Source organism: Tursiops truncatus, chromosome 12 (assembly GCF_011762595.2).
Source record: "Tursiops truncatus isolate mTurTru1 chromosome 12, mTurTru1.mat.Y, whole genome shotgun sequence".
NCBI classification, from domain to species: Eukaryota; Metazoa; Chordata; class Mammalia; order Artiodactyla; family Delphinidae; genus Tursiops; species Tursiops truncatus.
The window spans coordinates 14,328,277-14,344,908 of record NC_047045.1 but is presented as its reverse complement, the minus strand read 5'-3'; the positions used below and the strand labels follow the sequence as shown (position 1 = coordinate 14,344,908).

Sequence of the window (16,632 nt, the reverse complement as noted above, 5' to 3'; positions counted from 1 at the left end):
CTTCTAAATACATTCAGCACTTGACTGTTTTCACCACTTTTGCTATCATGCTAGTGTCAGCTACCGTGAACTCTCACTTGTATTACTGCAGTAGCTTTCCATCTCTCTTCCCTCATCCCCCTAGCCTCTGTTTTCTAAAGCAGGGATCAACAAACTTTTTCTGTAGAGGGCCAGCTACTCCACCATTGTAGCCTAAAAGCAGCCCCAGACAATACATAAACGAATGGGTATGGCTTTGTTCTAGTAAAATTTGATTTATAAAAGAAGATAGTGGGCTGGACTTGGACCATGGGCCATAATTTGCAGATGCCTGCTGTGATGCATCCAGAGTGATCCTTTTAAAATATGTCAGATCCTATCACTCTTCTGCCTAAAATTCTCCAATGGATCCATCTCACGTATAGTAAATGCCAAAGTCCTTTACTCCTCCCTTACTCTCCAGAGAGAGTTCTCCTGATGTGCTTAACTGAGAAATACAAAGGTGGTTAATAGGAAGGAGAGTTAATAGGAAAATGAGTATTAAGTAGCAACTATAGCATACCTGCTGCAGATGGTGTTCTCGACACCCATTATGACCTTTTTCCTTTTCATGAACTTTCATTAACTCACAGTGATAACTACCTTATAACCACCTTTTTTTTTTTTAAACAAACGCAAGAGAATAAAATTTAGAAATCTTAGTTTACAAACACTGAACCAAAACATTTTTAATCAGCTGCATGAAGTTTCTGTCTCTACTTACATATGTTAGGTTTCAGCTCAAAGTCCATTTTTCCAAAGTCTAAGGTAACAATATCCAGGCTATGATGGCCACCTGTAGGTGACCGGAAAATTTTAAATTTTTCGCAAAGGCCTATTCACAAAAGTAAGAAACCTGGCTTGACAGCATTCTGTTTGAAAAAAAAAAAAAATCTGAAAAAAAATTTTTTTTAGAACCTTGTGTGTGAAATGGCTACTTTAAAAGGAGTAAAGGAATGTTCTTGGGCTATGGGGAAGTATAATGCCCAGCCCATGGAAGCAGTTAGCCTTCTGTATCTTGGCACTGCTCAGCCCATATGAGAATATCTTAGTTAGTTCTTACTAACACGCTTATGACTAGGATTTTTTAAAATAAAATATCGAATATGCTTCAGTCTGTTACATGGAGTGTTGATGAAACTGCTAGAATTTTGAGAGGAAAGAAAGGAGACAGAGCTTATACTTTGGTGTTTATGGGAATATCTTGTCACCTAGTTTTGTTTTGAATATTGTCTGTAGAGCTTTGGTTTATCTAGTTCTTTTTTTATGGAGTGATTTGGAGAAATCGAATATAACTATACTGCCACTGCTGCCATCTTCCCAGAGTAAGCTTTTTAATACTTAATACACATTTTTGTACAAAGATCCCTTCCCCTTTTATTTTTCAAACTACCTTTGTAGTTATTTTAAAGGGCAGATTGATAGATTAATGCTTTCATGATAATATTACTTTATATTGTTTTACACTTAGAGATTGGCTGTGGGAGAACTAACGGAAAATGGTTTGACATTAGAAGAATGGTTACCTTCAACATGGATTACAGATACTCTCCCCCGAAGATGTCCATTTGTGCCACAAATGGGTGATGAGGTATTTTTTAGCTTTTAAAAAATACCTTTGTTTCATTCAAGTAACTTTAAATACTTTTTATAGCTCTTGAAACAGAACTCCAGAAAATTGCAGCAGTTTTATAAAGTATCTCATTTTACATATTTGTAGCTGTATATGGAAAAAGGAAAATTAGGAGGAAAGCTTTACTGATAATCTTTTTTGAGGCTACTGTAAAAATAGCAATAGCAAATTAAATATTGTAAGAGAATAGAGGTTTCGTTGACATTTTAAAAGCTAATACATATTTTTTAATAAGAGGATTTTATGGCCAGTTTTCTTTTTCCTAAAATATATTTATATGGTAAAGGAAAAACAAAATTCAGCCTTTTATTTTTAATTTTATTTCATAGAAGTATTTTATTTAAATAACTATAATGTTCATAATATGTTCCTTAGATCTTAAAATCTATTATATTCGAAATATCATTTCATTTTTAAGAAAATATGGTGGTTGGCCATCATTTTGGACTATGTTCTTGTGAATTTGAAATGAAAATGTAAGATTAGACCAAACTTTTCCACTCAGGAGTTCATGTCTCCTTGTTTTATGCGTAAATGTTAAGAGGCAGGGTTATCTGGTGTTCAGTAGATTCATAGTAATAAGTTAGGAGTTAAAATAGAGGCTTCTTTAGCAGAGCACACTAACAGTAGAAAGTGACAGGTGGCAGTTGACAGTTTTAAAAAAAAAGGAAAACAAAACCTTTTTAATGCAAGAGTAATAAGTAACTCTAAAGTTCCAGGCAGCTGGAGCAATAATGATATTAATGAATAGAATGAATGTGTATAAGCTAATGGGTATCGCAAAATATTGCTAAGAACTTAATAGCATTTTTTGAAATTCCAGCAGCATTTTTTAACAAGCTCAACTATTTATCGTGGGAAGTGTCATGGGAAGAACACTTGGGGTCAGACTGCTGTATTCACATACCGGTTCTCCAGCGTGGTAGTCAGGAGTCACTTAAATTTGACCTCCATAAATGAGGATAAATATATGCCTTGCTCTCTTTATAATGACAAAATATATGTGAAAATATATATGAAAATATATTTTTCATTTTAAAGTTTCCTGCATTTGTACAAACTGCTTGCTATAAAAGTAGGTGAATAATCAACTAAACATGACCCCTAGTTACAACTGACTTTATTATGCAACATAAATTAACTTATTTTGAATCCAAAAATAAAATGGTGAAACCAAAAAGCCAAAAAATAACTGCTTATCCTAACCTCTTAATGTTATTTAGAACACTATGGTTATGATTAAGTGACAGTAGGACAGCTTGAGGAAAAGAAGGGAAAAAAAAAATCAAAATACTAGAATTTTTTTTAGTTTAAGGGACATTAAATTCCCTCTGCAGTTTCAGCTGATACCGTGCATCTTGCGTCAAAGGAAACACATACAAGTTTTAAAATTGTGATTTTATTTACTTTTTAGGTTTATTATTTCCGACAAGGACATGAAGCGTATGTTGAAATGGCCCGGAAAAATAAAATTTATAGTATCAATCCCAAAAAACAGCCATGGCATAAAATGGAACTACGGGTATGGTGTTTATAATTTAATAGTCCAAAAAGATGCGATTATAGAGGAAATTGTATTGAGTGTTACTATTTTCACTATAAGAAACTGTATCATGAAGATACCTTTTCTAATTGGAACAATCTGGGGAGTAGAAGGTGTTTAATTTCTAAAGAAACATAAGATTGAATTTACATATTCCAGTAGTTTATAAATTGGGAATAAAATGTAATTATGGTGAGAACTGGACAACATTAACATCTAAGGCAAACTTCATCTTTGTAAATTTGGAAGTATTTCTGGGTTTATCAGCAGTAGTTTAAAATTATTTCCATGTCCTTGGAACTGTGTTAGAAAACTCTTATTTCGATAAAGTTTTCCTTTTTCTTTTTTCTCTTTCTTTTGTTTTCTCTTTTTTAAATTGACATATAACTTGCATACTATAAAGTACACCGATAAGTACACAGCTCAGTGGATTTTTACATATACATACAGAGTAATCACCTAGATCAATATTAAAATGGATAACTTTTTTTATTATGTTTAGCAGTTTATTTTGTGAAGATGGTTTCTTATTTTCTGTATCTTCCTCAGGAACAAGAACTGATGAAAATAGTTGGCATAAAGTATGAAGTGGGATTGCCTACCCTTTGCTGCCTTAAACTTGCTTTTCTGGATCCTGATACTGGTAAACTGACCGGTGGATCATTTACCATGAAGTAAGGACTGTTGAAAGAGGCAATAGTTTCTTAGTATTGTAGATTATTTTTCAAAATCCAGATAAATTTGAATGCCTTTTAGATATTTGTAAGTATATGACCTAATCAGTGTGTTTCTGTTTGTACTTAGGTACCATGATATGCCTGATGTTATAGATTTCCTAGTCTTGAGACAACAATTTGATGATGCAAAATATAGGCGGTGGAATATAGGTGGGTAATTTATTTAGAAGCTGTAATGTTTGCTTTATCTAATAAGTGACTTACTATTTTTCATAATTTAGGTAAAGATAATCAGAAATATTGCCATTTGCAGGGATGTTAATAAGAAAGTAAGATATTGTGTCAGGAATTTATTTATTTTTAAGAATGAAAATACTTCTAATTTAGGTGATGCTGAAATTCCAGACATTTTCTCTCTTATATTTCTTAACTATGTATAAGATTGTTTATAGCTATTCCTTCTGCTGTTTTATGTGCTGAATTAAATTCTTATCCAAAGGAATTAATGACAGAATTCAAACTTGAAGCAAAAGTAGTCTTCCAGTTCAAAATGTTTAATAATTTGGACTGGGACTAAAACTGAACTGACATTTTTCTTTTATTGGTTAACTCTGTTAAAATTAAAGCTAATATTGTAATCAAGACTCAGAAAAACTTCTAAAATCCTTAGAAGTCTCCAGGCATTTAAGGTGCATTAATTTATGTTCAGATGGATGTGCTATTTTCTAGAGTATTCCTTTTAAAAATTTCAGACAGGACCACTGTGTCATCTTGGAGTAGACTCTGGTGCCCCTATGGCTTATTTGGCTTGAAAAAGCACATCAGTTGACGTGGCATTTCATCCCTCTTCCAGTGCCATTGGAAGGCCTTTGTGTGGTGATTTGTTGTCTCTTGTTTGGTCTTGGTAAACGTAGAGATTTACATGTGTGCTGTAAAAAGAAAAATTATGGAAATGCAAGTCATTAAAATTAGGGACATGCAAGTTACAGAAAAAAATTTACATCGCATGTACCGTTTCTCTGGAAGCTTTGAAAGATGTGTTCCATCAAATAAGGGAGAAAAGAAAAAGACACGGAATCTCTGCAGGAGACAGGAAATTCAGAACAGGAAAGCAACAAAAGGAATTCCCAAATAACAGTCAACAGAAGTCTCAGGATAGCATCTGTTTAGCAAGTCTGTAAAACAAACAGTCCAGAAAACATTGTCCTCTAAGAGTGAAATCATCAGGGAAAAAAAAGTGAAATTGGATAAATTGTATAAGATGTTTGACTTTGTGGGAAATTATATATTGAAGAGTGTTTTATAGTTTGAGCTATTAGAGAATGTGGGAAGACATAATCATAAATTCAGAGAAAAGCAACCATAAGAAAATGAAGCAGTTATACAAAATTATATAGGAAAGGAATTGTGTGCTATTTGGCTCATTAGCAAACAATATTTATACAGTGTAGTCATGACAGAGGAAAACTGAATTAAATTAAATTAAATTAAATGCACATACCCTTTATATACAATTATATGGAGAGAGACCAATACTTAATGTCTAAAATTGATGAGTGAAGAAATAGCTATATACTCAGTATTTAGAAAACCGTAAGTAAATTCAAGAAGAAAGAGTTAAAAGTTCTTCTTGGTTTTAGATGTAAGCCTTTGGTACATATGATTTTTTAAATTATTTACATGTGTTAGTTGATAAGATCAATTTCATCTGTTATTTTTGAGGACACGCATCCGCCAATACAAATATTAGCAGTCAGAGTCCAGGAGAACATTCTAGAAATGCACTGACAATCTAAGCAAAGAAATACGGCAAGTATTGGACAAATCAGAGAGATATTTCAAATGGATGTACATCAGAATGTTATCATTTGGATCTTATCATTTTTCTCCCCTAAATTTATAGATTACTATTTCTTCTAAAGTTAATACTAGTTAGTCTTCTATTTCTGAAGATATTTACATGTATCTACCAACTGCCATTTAAAATTACATCAATAATAATTACTTCAGCTTGTCCTCAGGTATGTTTAAGGCTTGCTCTGGTAGACTCTATTCCTTGCTTAACTTTATTGTCATTAGCCTGCAGTATCGTTCATTGTGGTCAGGCACACATTATCCAGTTCTTCCTCTTCAGCGTACTGTCATCAGTCTAGGTACAATAGGATTGTAAGAAATAGCTTCATGAAACTCATTATTATGTTTACTGTAAGGTGTCGGAGGTGTCAGTAATGCTGTTTATTAAATTATGTATTAGCTTCTCACTAAGGGTAGTGTCACTAATATGCATCTGAGGAGCAATTACTCTTAGTCTAGTAATAGATCATGTTTCCCTCTTAACATTGGCCGTTAGAATGCTTGAATTTGAATCTAAATTTGATCCCAGTGCATACCCACTCGGAGTATATATATACACATATATATAACTCAACAACATGCAGTTGTGTTCTGTTAATTTAGCCCGACTCCAGCTTTCTGTCATTAAATTTCTTTTCTTTTTTTAAATACATTTTATGCTATATAGTTGGCCCTCCGTATCCATGGGTTCTGCCTCCACAGATTCAACCAGTCTTGGATCAAAACTATTACAAAGATTAGTTGTTTTCGTTTCTTTTTTATTTGTTTCTATAGGAAAGGGAAAGTGAGTGTACAGATAAGTGTTAGTAACTTAAGGGTGATTGAGTCAAAGGAAAGCAGGTTGGATTGTTGTTGTTTGGTTTGTTTTTAGGCTGGACTCTTAATTGTTGGTTAGAGGAACTTCCCTACAGAAAGTAAGAATTCAAGATAGACTATAAATATTTGGGGGGAAGAAATTATCTGTGGTTTTATTTGAATGAAAAATTTGTGCATAGTCCTAATGATGTGCTAGATTGGTAAAAATGTTTAAGATAAGAGTGAATTTCTCCTTACCATAATAAAATGTAAAAAATGGTGCTGAAAAGTCAGTCACACTTCAGGTGTGCTTATTAAATAACTTTTTCCCTCAGTATTGCTGATTTTATATATTTACTTATTTATTTTGGAGTGTGTAGGTCATTTTTCGTAGGTCTTTTAAAATCATACAGGCAATTTAAGTATCTTAAAGGAAAGAGGAGTAACAACAACAGTGTTTCACTTCAGAGTAATGAGATGGCTTTTATTCTTGTCCAGGTGACCGTTTCAGATCAGTCATAGATGATGCCTGGTGGTTTGGAACAATTGAAAGCCAGGAACCTCTTCAGCCTGAGTACCCTGATAGTTTGTTTCAGTGTTATAATGTTTGGTAAGGAAGTATTGTATTTTTGTTCAGCCTAACTTGTTTTGAATGTTTTCCCCGCCTATTAATAAAATGATAAAGATACTACTTTTAAACACTGAAGTAATTACTTTTACAAGGTGATTTTATTAAAATTGCAATGCAATATTTAGATTTTTTAATATAAAGGTTTTCCTTCCTTTAAGCTGGGACAATGGAGATACAGAAAAGATGAGTCCTTGGGATATGGAGCTTATACCTAACAATGGTAAGTGTATGTTAAGCTTTTTGCATCTGTATTATGGAATTAGTTTCTTAAATAAAAATCTGATTTGCTAACTTGCAACTACAAAGAGTTCTTAATGAAGACCAAGTAGAAAGTATTCATTCCACAAATATTTATTACCTATTATTGACCCTGGAGGTAGGGGAGGCATAACAGTGAAAAAATTAGACATAATCCTTGCCCACTTGGAATTTGTAATTTAACAGGGAAGGTTGAAAATAATTACAGCAAAATATGATACTGATTTGTTAATTATTATTCACTCTAGAACAGGGGTCCCCAACCCCCGGGCAGCGGACCGCTACTGGTCCGTGGCCTGTTAGGAACCGGGCCGCACAGCAGGAGGTGAGTGGCAGGCGAGGCCCAAAGCTTAATCTGCCGCTCCCCATCGCTCGCATCACTGCCTGAGCCATATCCCAGTCCCCCCCCAACCCCCCAACCCCACCTCCCATCCGTGGAAAAATTGTCTTCTATGAAACTGGTCCCTGGTGCCGAAAAGTTTGGGGACCGCTGTTCTAGAAGATGAGCACTTGGGATCAAAGATATTTTTGTAACTCCAAGCAGAATACATAGAATACAGTGTAATACTTAAAGTTCACGCTTTTGAGTAAGACTTAGATTCCTATCCTAGCTCTGCTGTCTTTTATCTATGCCATCTTGACAAGTTCCTTTAAATCTCAAAACTCCAGATTCTTAGGATTCAGCTTTTGAAACTATGTAAACTAATACTTTCCTTATAGGGCTGCTATTAGGATTAAATGATATCATATGTGTAAAGTACTTATTATAGAGCCTGACACATGTAAGGGTTCAGTGAGTAGGTAATTATAATTAATAATAATAACCATCATCTTGCATATGGCCTGATGCATTGCCTTAGGATTTGGGAGTTAGCCTTAGGCAGTGAATATGACATCTTCCTGGAACTGAGAAAAGACCAATGTGGCTGAAGCCTGGAGATTGCATTTTCTTTCTATTTCATTGTCCATGTTTGTTTCAGTTTTAAAAAAATACAACACACACAATTGTATATGCCTAAAAAGGTTTAAAAGGATATATACCAGATTATTAATAATGGTCATTTATAAAGCGTGGGGATATGAGGACTTCCACAAATTATCTTTTACATTATTCTGTATTGTTTGATTTTTTTAATAGTATGTTACTTTTACTATCATGTAAGAATAAAGATTTTAAAAAACAAAAAGAAAAAAAGCCTGACTTGTAACATAGTAGAAATAGTCATTTATAAATGGAGTTCCTCACTAGTTATTGTATTCTAAAAAAGCAGAGAAAAGACAATGTGGGAAAACTAAGCCCAATCTGGTAAATCTTAGAAATGAGAAAATGGTCATGCTGATTTTGTTCAAAACTAGTACTTTCTAGAAATTATCACTTTGCGATACCAATACCAATAATGTCTTTTTCATCTCATTGCTAAATTAGAGCTGTTTAAAATATCTTAATCAACTTGTAAATGTGTTACATGGCTTTTCTTCTGGTTTTAGTTCTCTCCTTTGTGAAGGTTTGAATTTGAAGTCACATCAGACTATTGTGAATATGAGAGAAATGAAGCTAATCGATGTTGTAATGCCTGGGGTATTTCTTGAAATGAATTAGTGACAGTAATATACTACTTGTCTCCTACCTGAATATATTGCTATGTGGAGGGGGTGATTTTTGTTGTTTTTGTTCTATTTGGATACACGTACATAGGCACTTATAGAGTTTAATTACATTTTGGGAGGAGGAGAAATTTTGTAAACAAATAATAGCATATTTCAAAATGTTTCTCTCATGAAGTCTAGTTCAAAGAAAAAATTGCTTGACAGATTTGTAGATTTTATGTCACCACGACCCCCTAATGATTCTGTTAAAGATTCAGGCATGCAGAAAGCATACCTTCATCATTTAAGAGCAAAAAGTGTAAGAATCATCTGTCAGTATTCATAATTCTCTCTGTTCCCACATTTTAAAAAACTGAGCCTTTGATTGAAGCATTTCTGAAAGAATACCACTTTTGCTCAGTTTCACCTGTGTGTTTTATCAAAGTAAACATGGAGATTATACATTATGAAATGATTCAGAAAACTTTTAAATTTGCATCATTTTATAGGAATACTTTCTCCTTCACCTGTAACTGATAATAGAGCAAGTTGTCAGGTATAATTTTGGAGAAGTAATTATATGCTTATCTAGAGAATTATGAAATTAATGTTTTAAAGAATAAATTTTATTGACCCTTGAAACATACTTTCCTTTAATGAAAATAAAGAATATACTTACCATTTACAAAATTATACTTTATAACAATATTAACTCTGATTTCTAAAGGTAACCTAAATATTAGTAAATTACCACATATTTTCACTAAATCTGTTTTCTTTCTTTGTATTTCAGCTGTATTTCCTGAAGAACTAGGTACCAGTGTTCCTTTAACTGATGTTGAATGCAGATCATTGATTTATAAGCCTCTTGATGGTGAATGGGGTTCCAATCCCAGGGATGAAGAATGTGAAAGAATTGTTACAGGAATAAACCAGTTGATGACACTAGGTAAATAATAGTAACACATGAATATAGATAGAAGATGTTGCCAGAAAGCAAAGGAAAAATACTATTATTCAAGCAAAACTTTTTTCCATAATACCATGTCATTGTTTTCAAACATTTTTAACTGGTATTTTTTTTTCAATGCGATTTTACGCAGGGCTTAAATATCTAAAACAGTTATAAATGAGGTTGCTCTAGCTGAATTTCAGAGTAAGGGACCCCAGAAACACCAGGGGTACCGTTGAAAAACCTAGATCCTCCAGAACCTAATTTTAAAATCCTTCACATACTCACGCTGACATGATGCGACTTGAAAGAGGAGGGCTGAAAGCTGAATTATATGGGTAACTGTACCAGTTTTCCTCTTAACTTGATATACGTATACACAATAGAATATTTGTAAAGGGAAGGGAGAAGGTATATGAACTGCTTTGCTTTATTTAAAAAAAACAGAAAAAGAACAATGACCACAAAGCATGATTATCTGAACTTTTGGTGCCCAAAATAACTCTAAACTAGTGTGGTGGTTTGTATTAACCTAGACTTTCAGTAAGGAATGAGCTTTAAAGAGTCTAAGGGAGAAATTAACATGAATAAGAGCTGAAGATATTGGAGACACATGTTGGATGATATTTTCATCTGAAGTCTTTTAAAATATGGGCAACACTTAATTATTGTCTCAGATACTATCTTAGGTAATTTTAGTAATTATGTCAAAACAATTACTGTCAAACACATAACATAGATTCAGGAATGGCCTGGTTTTAATTATAGAAATACATGTAGATGTTCTTTAATAAGTCAGTTTTATATATTGTCTGTCATCTCTTTTCTTCTAAGGAGTCCATAAATAAATACTCCTAGAATTTTGCAGTATAAATGTAGACATAATAAAAAGTGAGACTATGTGTTAGCTAAACTGTATATATTTTCTATCAGAAGATAGTGGTAGACTAATGGTTATGTGGATTAGAACTTAAGGCTTAATTCAAGCAGAATTTTGAAATATTTTAAGCAATACAAAAATAAATTTATAAACGTATTTGTTTGTTTATCTTAGATATTGCTTCAGCATTTGTGGCTCCTGTGGATCTGCAAGCCTATCCCATGTATTGCACTGTAGTGGCATATCCAACGGATTTAAGTACAATTAAACAAAGACTGGAAAACAGGTTTTACAGGTTAGAACCATTTGCTGTAGCTACTAACAAAAGAAAGCTAAGTGATTCTTTCACCCTTTTACTGATCCTCTCTAGCCGTGTTTCTCAAACTTCAGTGTGCATGCAAATCACCTTGGGCATCTTGTTAAAATGTAGAATCTGGTAGTAGGTTTAGAGTAGGACCTGAGATTGCGTTTCTCACAAGTTCCCAGTGATGCTGGTGCTGCTGGTCTATAGACCACACTTAGAGACAAATATGAATTGATGGTCACTGTCTTTGTATTATATTTTATGAAACAATCCAACATATTTTATTTTCTCCTAGATATCCCATTGAAATATTTGTTCATGGATTTTTTCATAGAATAATATTAAAAATTGTGTGTTCTCTTATTTATTTAGCTTATGAATACTTCTGAAGAATGAAATTAAGAAAATTTTGGGTACTTTTTATAGTTGTAGCTTAGTTTGAAATATAACTAGAGTTTTATAAAGATGCAATTTCAGTTAATTTGCGTATGCTGGTTAACAATTTTTGTAAACATTGAGTTCTAATGTTGGGCAGGCTTTGTAGGTTTATTGCCTAAAATGTCTTATCAAAAAGTGAGGTTAAGTCCATTGTTTTCACGTAATGAAATCAGACTTTTAGCTTTCACATTTCTTATGACTTTTGCTTATTAGCAGGCCAACATTTTAACTTAAATAATAATTGCATTAAAACTTTATTTTTGTGATCAGTTTTATAGTACTGCAGTTCTTTACATTACTATTTATTTTAACTTAGGGAAGCTTTTGTTTGTTTGTTTGTTTGTTTGCGGTACACGGGCCTCTCACTGTTGTGGCCTCTCCCGTTGCGGAGCCTGTGCTCCGGACGCGCAGGCTCAGCGGCCATGGCTCACAGGCCCAGCCGCTCCGCAGCATGTGGGACCTTCCCGGACCGGGGCACGAACCCGTGTCCCCTGCATCGGCAGGCAGACTCTTAACCACTGCGCCACCAGGGAAGCCCCTTAGGGAAGTTTTTAATCATATTTTGTATTCATATTTTTCTGTGTAAAATGTGCCTTTAGTTCTTTTTAATACTTAGATTGTAATTCTAATTTGATACTGTGTGTGCCTGGTGCTGAAAACACCATTTGTTATTCCTTACTGACTAAGGTAGTGTTTCTCAACAAAAGCATTACGGACATTTAGGGCTGGAAAATTCTTCATTATGAGGGGCTATCCTTTGCCTCTACCCTTAAGTGCCAATAGCAGCCCCTAGTTGTAAAAACCAAAAATGTCTCTAGACACTGCCAAATGTCTCCTGCTGGGCGGAGTCACTTCACCGAGAAACACTTGGAATAAAGAAAACTAAGGCATTGGACTTGACGTTCTGATCTCGTTAGGTATTTCTGCTGCTGCTTCATTAATATTTGTCAAAAGCATTGAGATGAGGAGGAAATCACCTGTGATTTGTGCCTCCCAGCCATCTTCCTCTCGAAGCACACTTCTTTAAGTAAATCATTTTCAACGTTAAAGGTTTTAAGACAGGAAATGGAGAAGAAATTCTTAACTATATCCTTATTTCTCTCTAAGCTCCTAAGTTGTTAAACCTTAGGAGTTACACCCCGGGCTTCAGAGATGGAACAAGACGTGGGAGAATAAAAGGGAGAGAAAGAACTGTTTTCTACACACTAATAGTTGGACTACATCTAGAAAGATAAACTTCTGCCATCTCTCACCATTGTTAAAAATATACTTTCTCATAGAAATACTGCTCAACATGAGAATTGCTAAGGTGTACTGTATTTCAATATACATTACAGCTTAATTAGGCTTTTTGGCATTAGCCTAGCTTAGCCAACTTAACCAACTTAGGAAAAAAATCTTTTGGAACAGAGTCCTTACATAAATTAGAAACTGCCTGATTTTTAACTAAATAATGTAGTTGTAGACCTGAGTTATGTTCTTATTTCATAATAATGATGCCTGCATGTGCTATTTCACTGTTTCGAGCTTTTTTGCTTCTCCTCTGCTCATTGGCTTCAGGCTTCTTACAGTTTGTAGTTTTCCTCTTTGATACTTCTAGTTCAGTCTTAAACCGCTGTCAGTTTGCCCTACTGATATTAAATCCTCATGCCTTATCTTACACACAGTTTCTATAGGGTACTCTGAAAATGGCCTGTGATTCTTTTATTAGAATGAGCCTTGTGAATGCTATTGGAAATGCACAGAAGCTTTTCTATATGCTTCTGTATCCACAATTATATATAATTCTTTAAAAATTCCATATAATTGTTTTCTGTTCAAAAATCAGTAACATTTCCTGAGTATTTTCTTCCGTATCATTTTAAGTTGGATGATATTCTAGAATCTGCCTTTGGATTTTTCTTTAGTTACTGAAATAAAATAATAAAACACCAAAATTTTAGTACAGTTGACTCTTGAACAGCATGGGTTTGAACTGCACGGGTCCACTTATACACGGATTGTTTTTTCAATAAATACGTACCTGTAGTACTACATGATCCATGGTTGATTAAATCCATGGATGCGGAACCTTGGATACGGAGAGCCAACTCTAAAGTTGTATTCGGATTTTAGACTTCAAGGAGGGCCAGTGCCCCTAACTCCCCCATTGTTCAAGGATCAACTGCATTGTCTATTTAGTGTAAAAAAAAAATTAATTTTCATTTCGTTAGGTTTCTTAGTAAACTAACATGTTCACCATATTTGTATATTTTTGTATCTCATAAGCATGCTGTTAGCTTTTCATTTTTAAATGTCATTTGATTACCAGTAATAGAATTAGATTGAAATTGCTTGGTTTCCTTTTTTAAGTAAAAGTCAGATATGCTTATTACCAAAAAATTACACCATACATGAAAGGACTATGTAAAGCTAAAACTCCACTGTTTCTCTCCTCCTGCTACTCTCCTTATAGTCTTTCTCCCTAAAAGAAGGCCCTGTTGATAGACTAATGTGTCAAATTCAGACATTTTCTATGCCAGTACATAATGTTACTACTCTTTTCCACCCGCCCAACACAAATGACGTTCTGTTTTTTTGAAAACAGCTTTTTAAGGTGTGAGTTTTGTAATTGATTTAAGACTGCAATTAAAAAAGTCTGAATGTCTTGGTTTTAAAATGTGTGTGTGTATTTCTAAGTATAAAGAGATTAATAAGACTTATGCATTTTGTTTGTTTAAAGGCGGGTTTCTTCCTTAATGTGGGAAGTTCGGTATATAGAGCATAATACACGAACGTTTAATGAGCCTGGAAGCCCTATTGTGAAATCTGCTAAATTTGTGACTGATCTTCTTCTACATTTTATAAAGTGAGTATTTTTCCACACTTAATTATATTACTGTAATAACTAATGGCAGTATTTTAAAATGTAAAATGCCAAAACGTAGAGTACAATCATTTTTTATTATACATCATGTCACGTGCTGTGCTATAAGCATAGTTCCACTCAAAATAGGAAGCGTATGTCTGTCTAAAGAAGCAGCGTTTAGTTCACTGGCTGATAATAATTACAGAGTCAAAGAGATTGTGTTACAGTTGTGTTCTGCAATTCAAGTAAGAAAATAGGGATCTTTCTCTAAATCCAATGTTCGATAATAATAATAATAGCAAGCTTTTACTGAATGTATAATGTTTTACCTAAATTAGCTCTTCTAAGTCAGATAAAAATCTTACAGGTGGGAGAGATCATTATCTGGAATTTACAGTTAAGGAAATTGAATCTTTTAGAGGTTAACTTGTTTAATTTTCACAGTAAATGAGTGTCTGCCATTTGATTTGAGAACCTTTCATCTTAACATTGTATTGCCCCTATCAAGTTTTGGAACAAGTATTCAAATACATCAGCAGGAAAATGAATTTAACTTTCAAGGTTTTTCTTCTTCAAAGTCAAGTTTACTTCCTCGTTCATTAATCCCATACCAAGAGTGATGATAACTACTTCTTAAGACAGCAGGACTTTTACTTCCTTGTCTTAGGATTTTATGCATTCATAGAATGAATTGAGTCTTCTAAATTGAAGCCAGAGGAATGAATCATATGTATATTTTCTACGAAATACAGCTCTGAATTCATACGAAGTTTATTTATATTGGATAATTTTTTCTCATTAAGAGAATTGGGTATTTTATAATTTAAGTATTCACCTATTTTCAGCTTTCATTTTTACATGAAGGGATTATTGAGGCTTTTTTTTTTTAAACACCTCCAGCTTCATTCTCATTACTCAGCATAATCATAGGGTCCCTTTTCTTGGTATTAGGTGAGTTTGTTTTTGTTTGTTTGTTTTGCTAAGGAATGTAGGTAATTGCAATATAAATAAACCACCAAAGAAAATTCGTAAGGTAAACTTTATGCCCTTCCTCGACCTTATTTCTCTAAAGAAAACTGTTGCCTTCCAACTGGTTTCGGGGCTGTTATTGCTAAGCTTTTGCTGCTTTTCAGTAAAATTGATAATCAAGAATTAATAAGATAATAAAAATTAGTTATCCTCAGAAAACTATTTATATACTTGGTTGTAAAAGTTTATAGTATCTTAACTATAAAGTTTTTAATCTGTAATTTTGTGTTTTATATATGTTATGTACATCTATTTTTCCAAAGAGATAGGAATCAATAGAATCACATGATAGAGTAAATTCATATTTTAGTGAAATAATTTAGATGAAACAATTATTTTTACATTTGGAATAATCTGTGAAATTGTATTTCTTTCAAATAGTTACTTTGAAATGCCTTATAAGAACAGATTAAAATAAAATAATAAAACATTTACATTGTATATATCTAAAAGTAAATCCCTGGCATTTTTTAGAGGTATACAATTTGTTAAGAACCATTTTTAGCTAGTGTTACTTTTCAAGATGTCTAGTATATCTTGAAATTTTGGTAATGGTACTTTTTAATTAAGTTATTTGGCCAAATTTCAAGCAATGGTTATATTCAAAGTGTTGTAATAGATACTTGGAGATAGAAAGAAATGCATAATTATCCTCTTAATACAGTTTTGTAGGGTAGATAAATCTGTAACTATAATATAAGGAAAAAGTAAAAGGAGTTTGTATGAATGCTTAGATGAGGGATAGGGTCACTTCTGGCTATAAGGGTGGGATTTCAGGTACAGGGAGAAGTATGTTAAGATGTTCTGGACAAGGTAGATACTGATTCAGAAGTTAGATGAAAGGAAAGCAGTTCAGGGATGAGGAATGGCATGATGGAGGAAGGTAAATATTTGTTAAGGGAATCGAGTAACTGAAATCAGGTGAAGTAGAGAGTACATGAGCTGAAGTAATAGGGATACAGTGTGCTAAACTCGAGTTTGGACCATATCGTGGAGGACCTCGAATGCTGATCTGAGGAACTATACTTAAAATATGAGCACAGGGAGCAAGGAGCTATCGAAAATATTTGTACCTGAGAATAGCATGGTGCTTGCTATGCCTTAAAAATATTAATTTGACTGCAGTGTCTAATGTTAACAGATAGGGAGGAGACAAAAGGCAAGGGACTGTTGAAATGTTTTTAA

The 16,632-nt window shown here is 33.4% G+C and overlaps 1 protein-coding gene across 3 annotated transcripts in view; it reads left to right on the top strand.

Moving 5' to 3' along the window:
* PHIP (PHIP subunit of CUL4-Ring ligase complex) overlaps positions 1–16,632 on the top strand; it is a 127,099-nt gene that overhangs the window by 92,696 nt on the left and 17,771 nt on the right. For all 3 annotated transcript variants that reach the window (XM_019929328.3, XM_019929326.3, XM_019929325.3), the window contains exons 24-32: positions 1,490–1,609; positions 3,066–3,173; positions 3,744–3,868; positions 3,999–4,081; positions 7,019–7,130; positions 7,310–7,371; positions 9,790–9,945; positions 11,003–11,123; positions 14,293–14,418. In XM_019929328.3, coding sequence (XP_019784887.1) covers positions 1,490–1,609; positions 3,066–3,173; positions 3,744–3,868; positions 3,999–4,081; positions 7,019–7,130; positions 7,310–7,371; positions 9,790–9,945; positions 11,003–11,123; positions 14,293–14,418 — 1,013 coding nt within the window. The remainder of the gene's footprint in view (positions 1–1,489; positions 1,610–3,065; positions 3,174–3,743; positions 3,869–3,998; positions 4,082–7,018; positions 7,131–7,309; positions 7,372–9,789; positions 9,946–11,002; positions 11,124–14,292; positions 14,419–16,632) is intronic.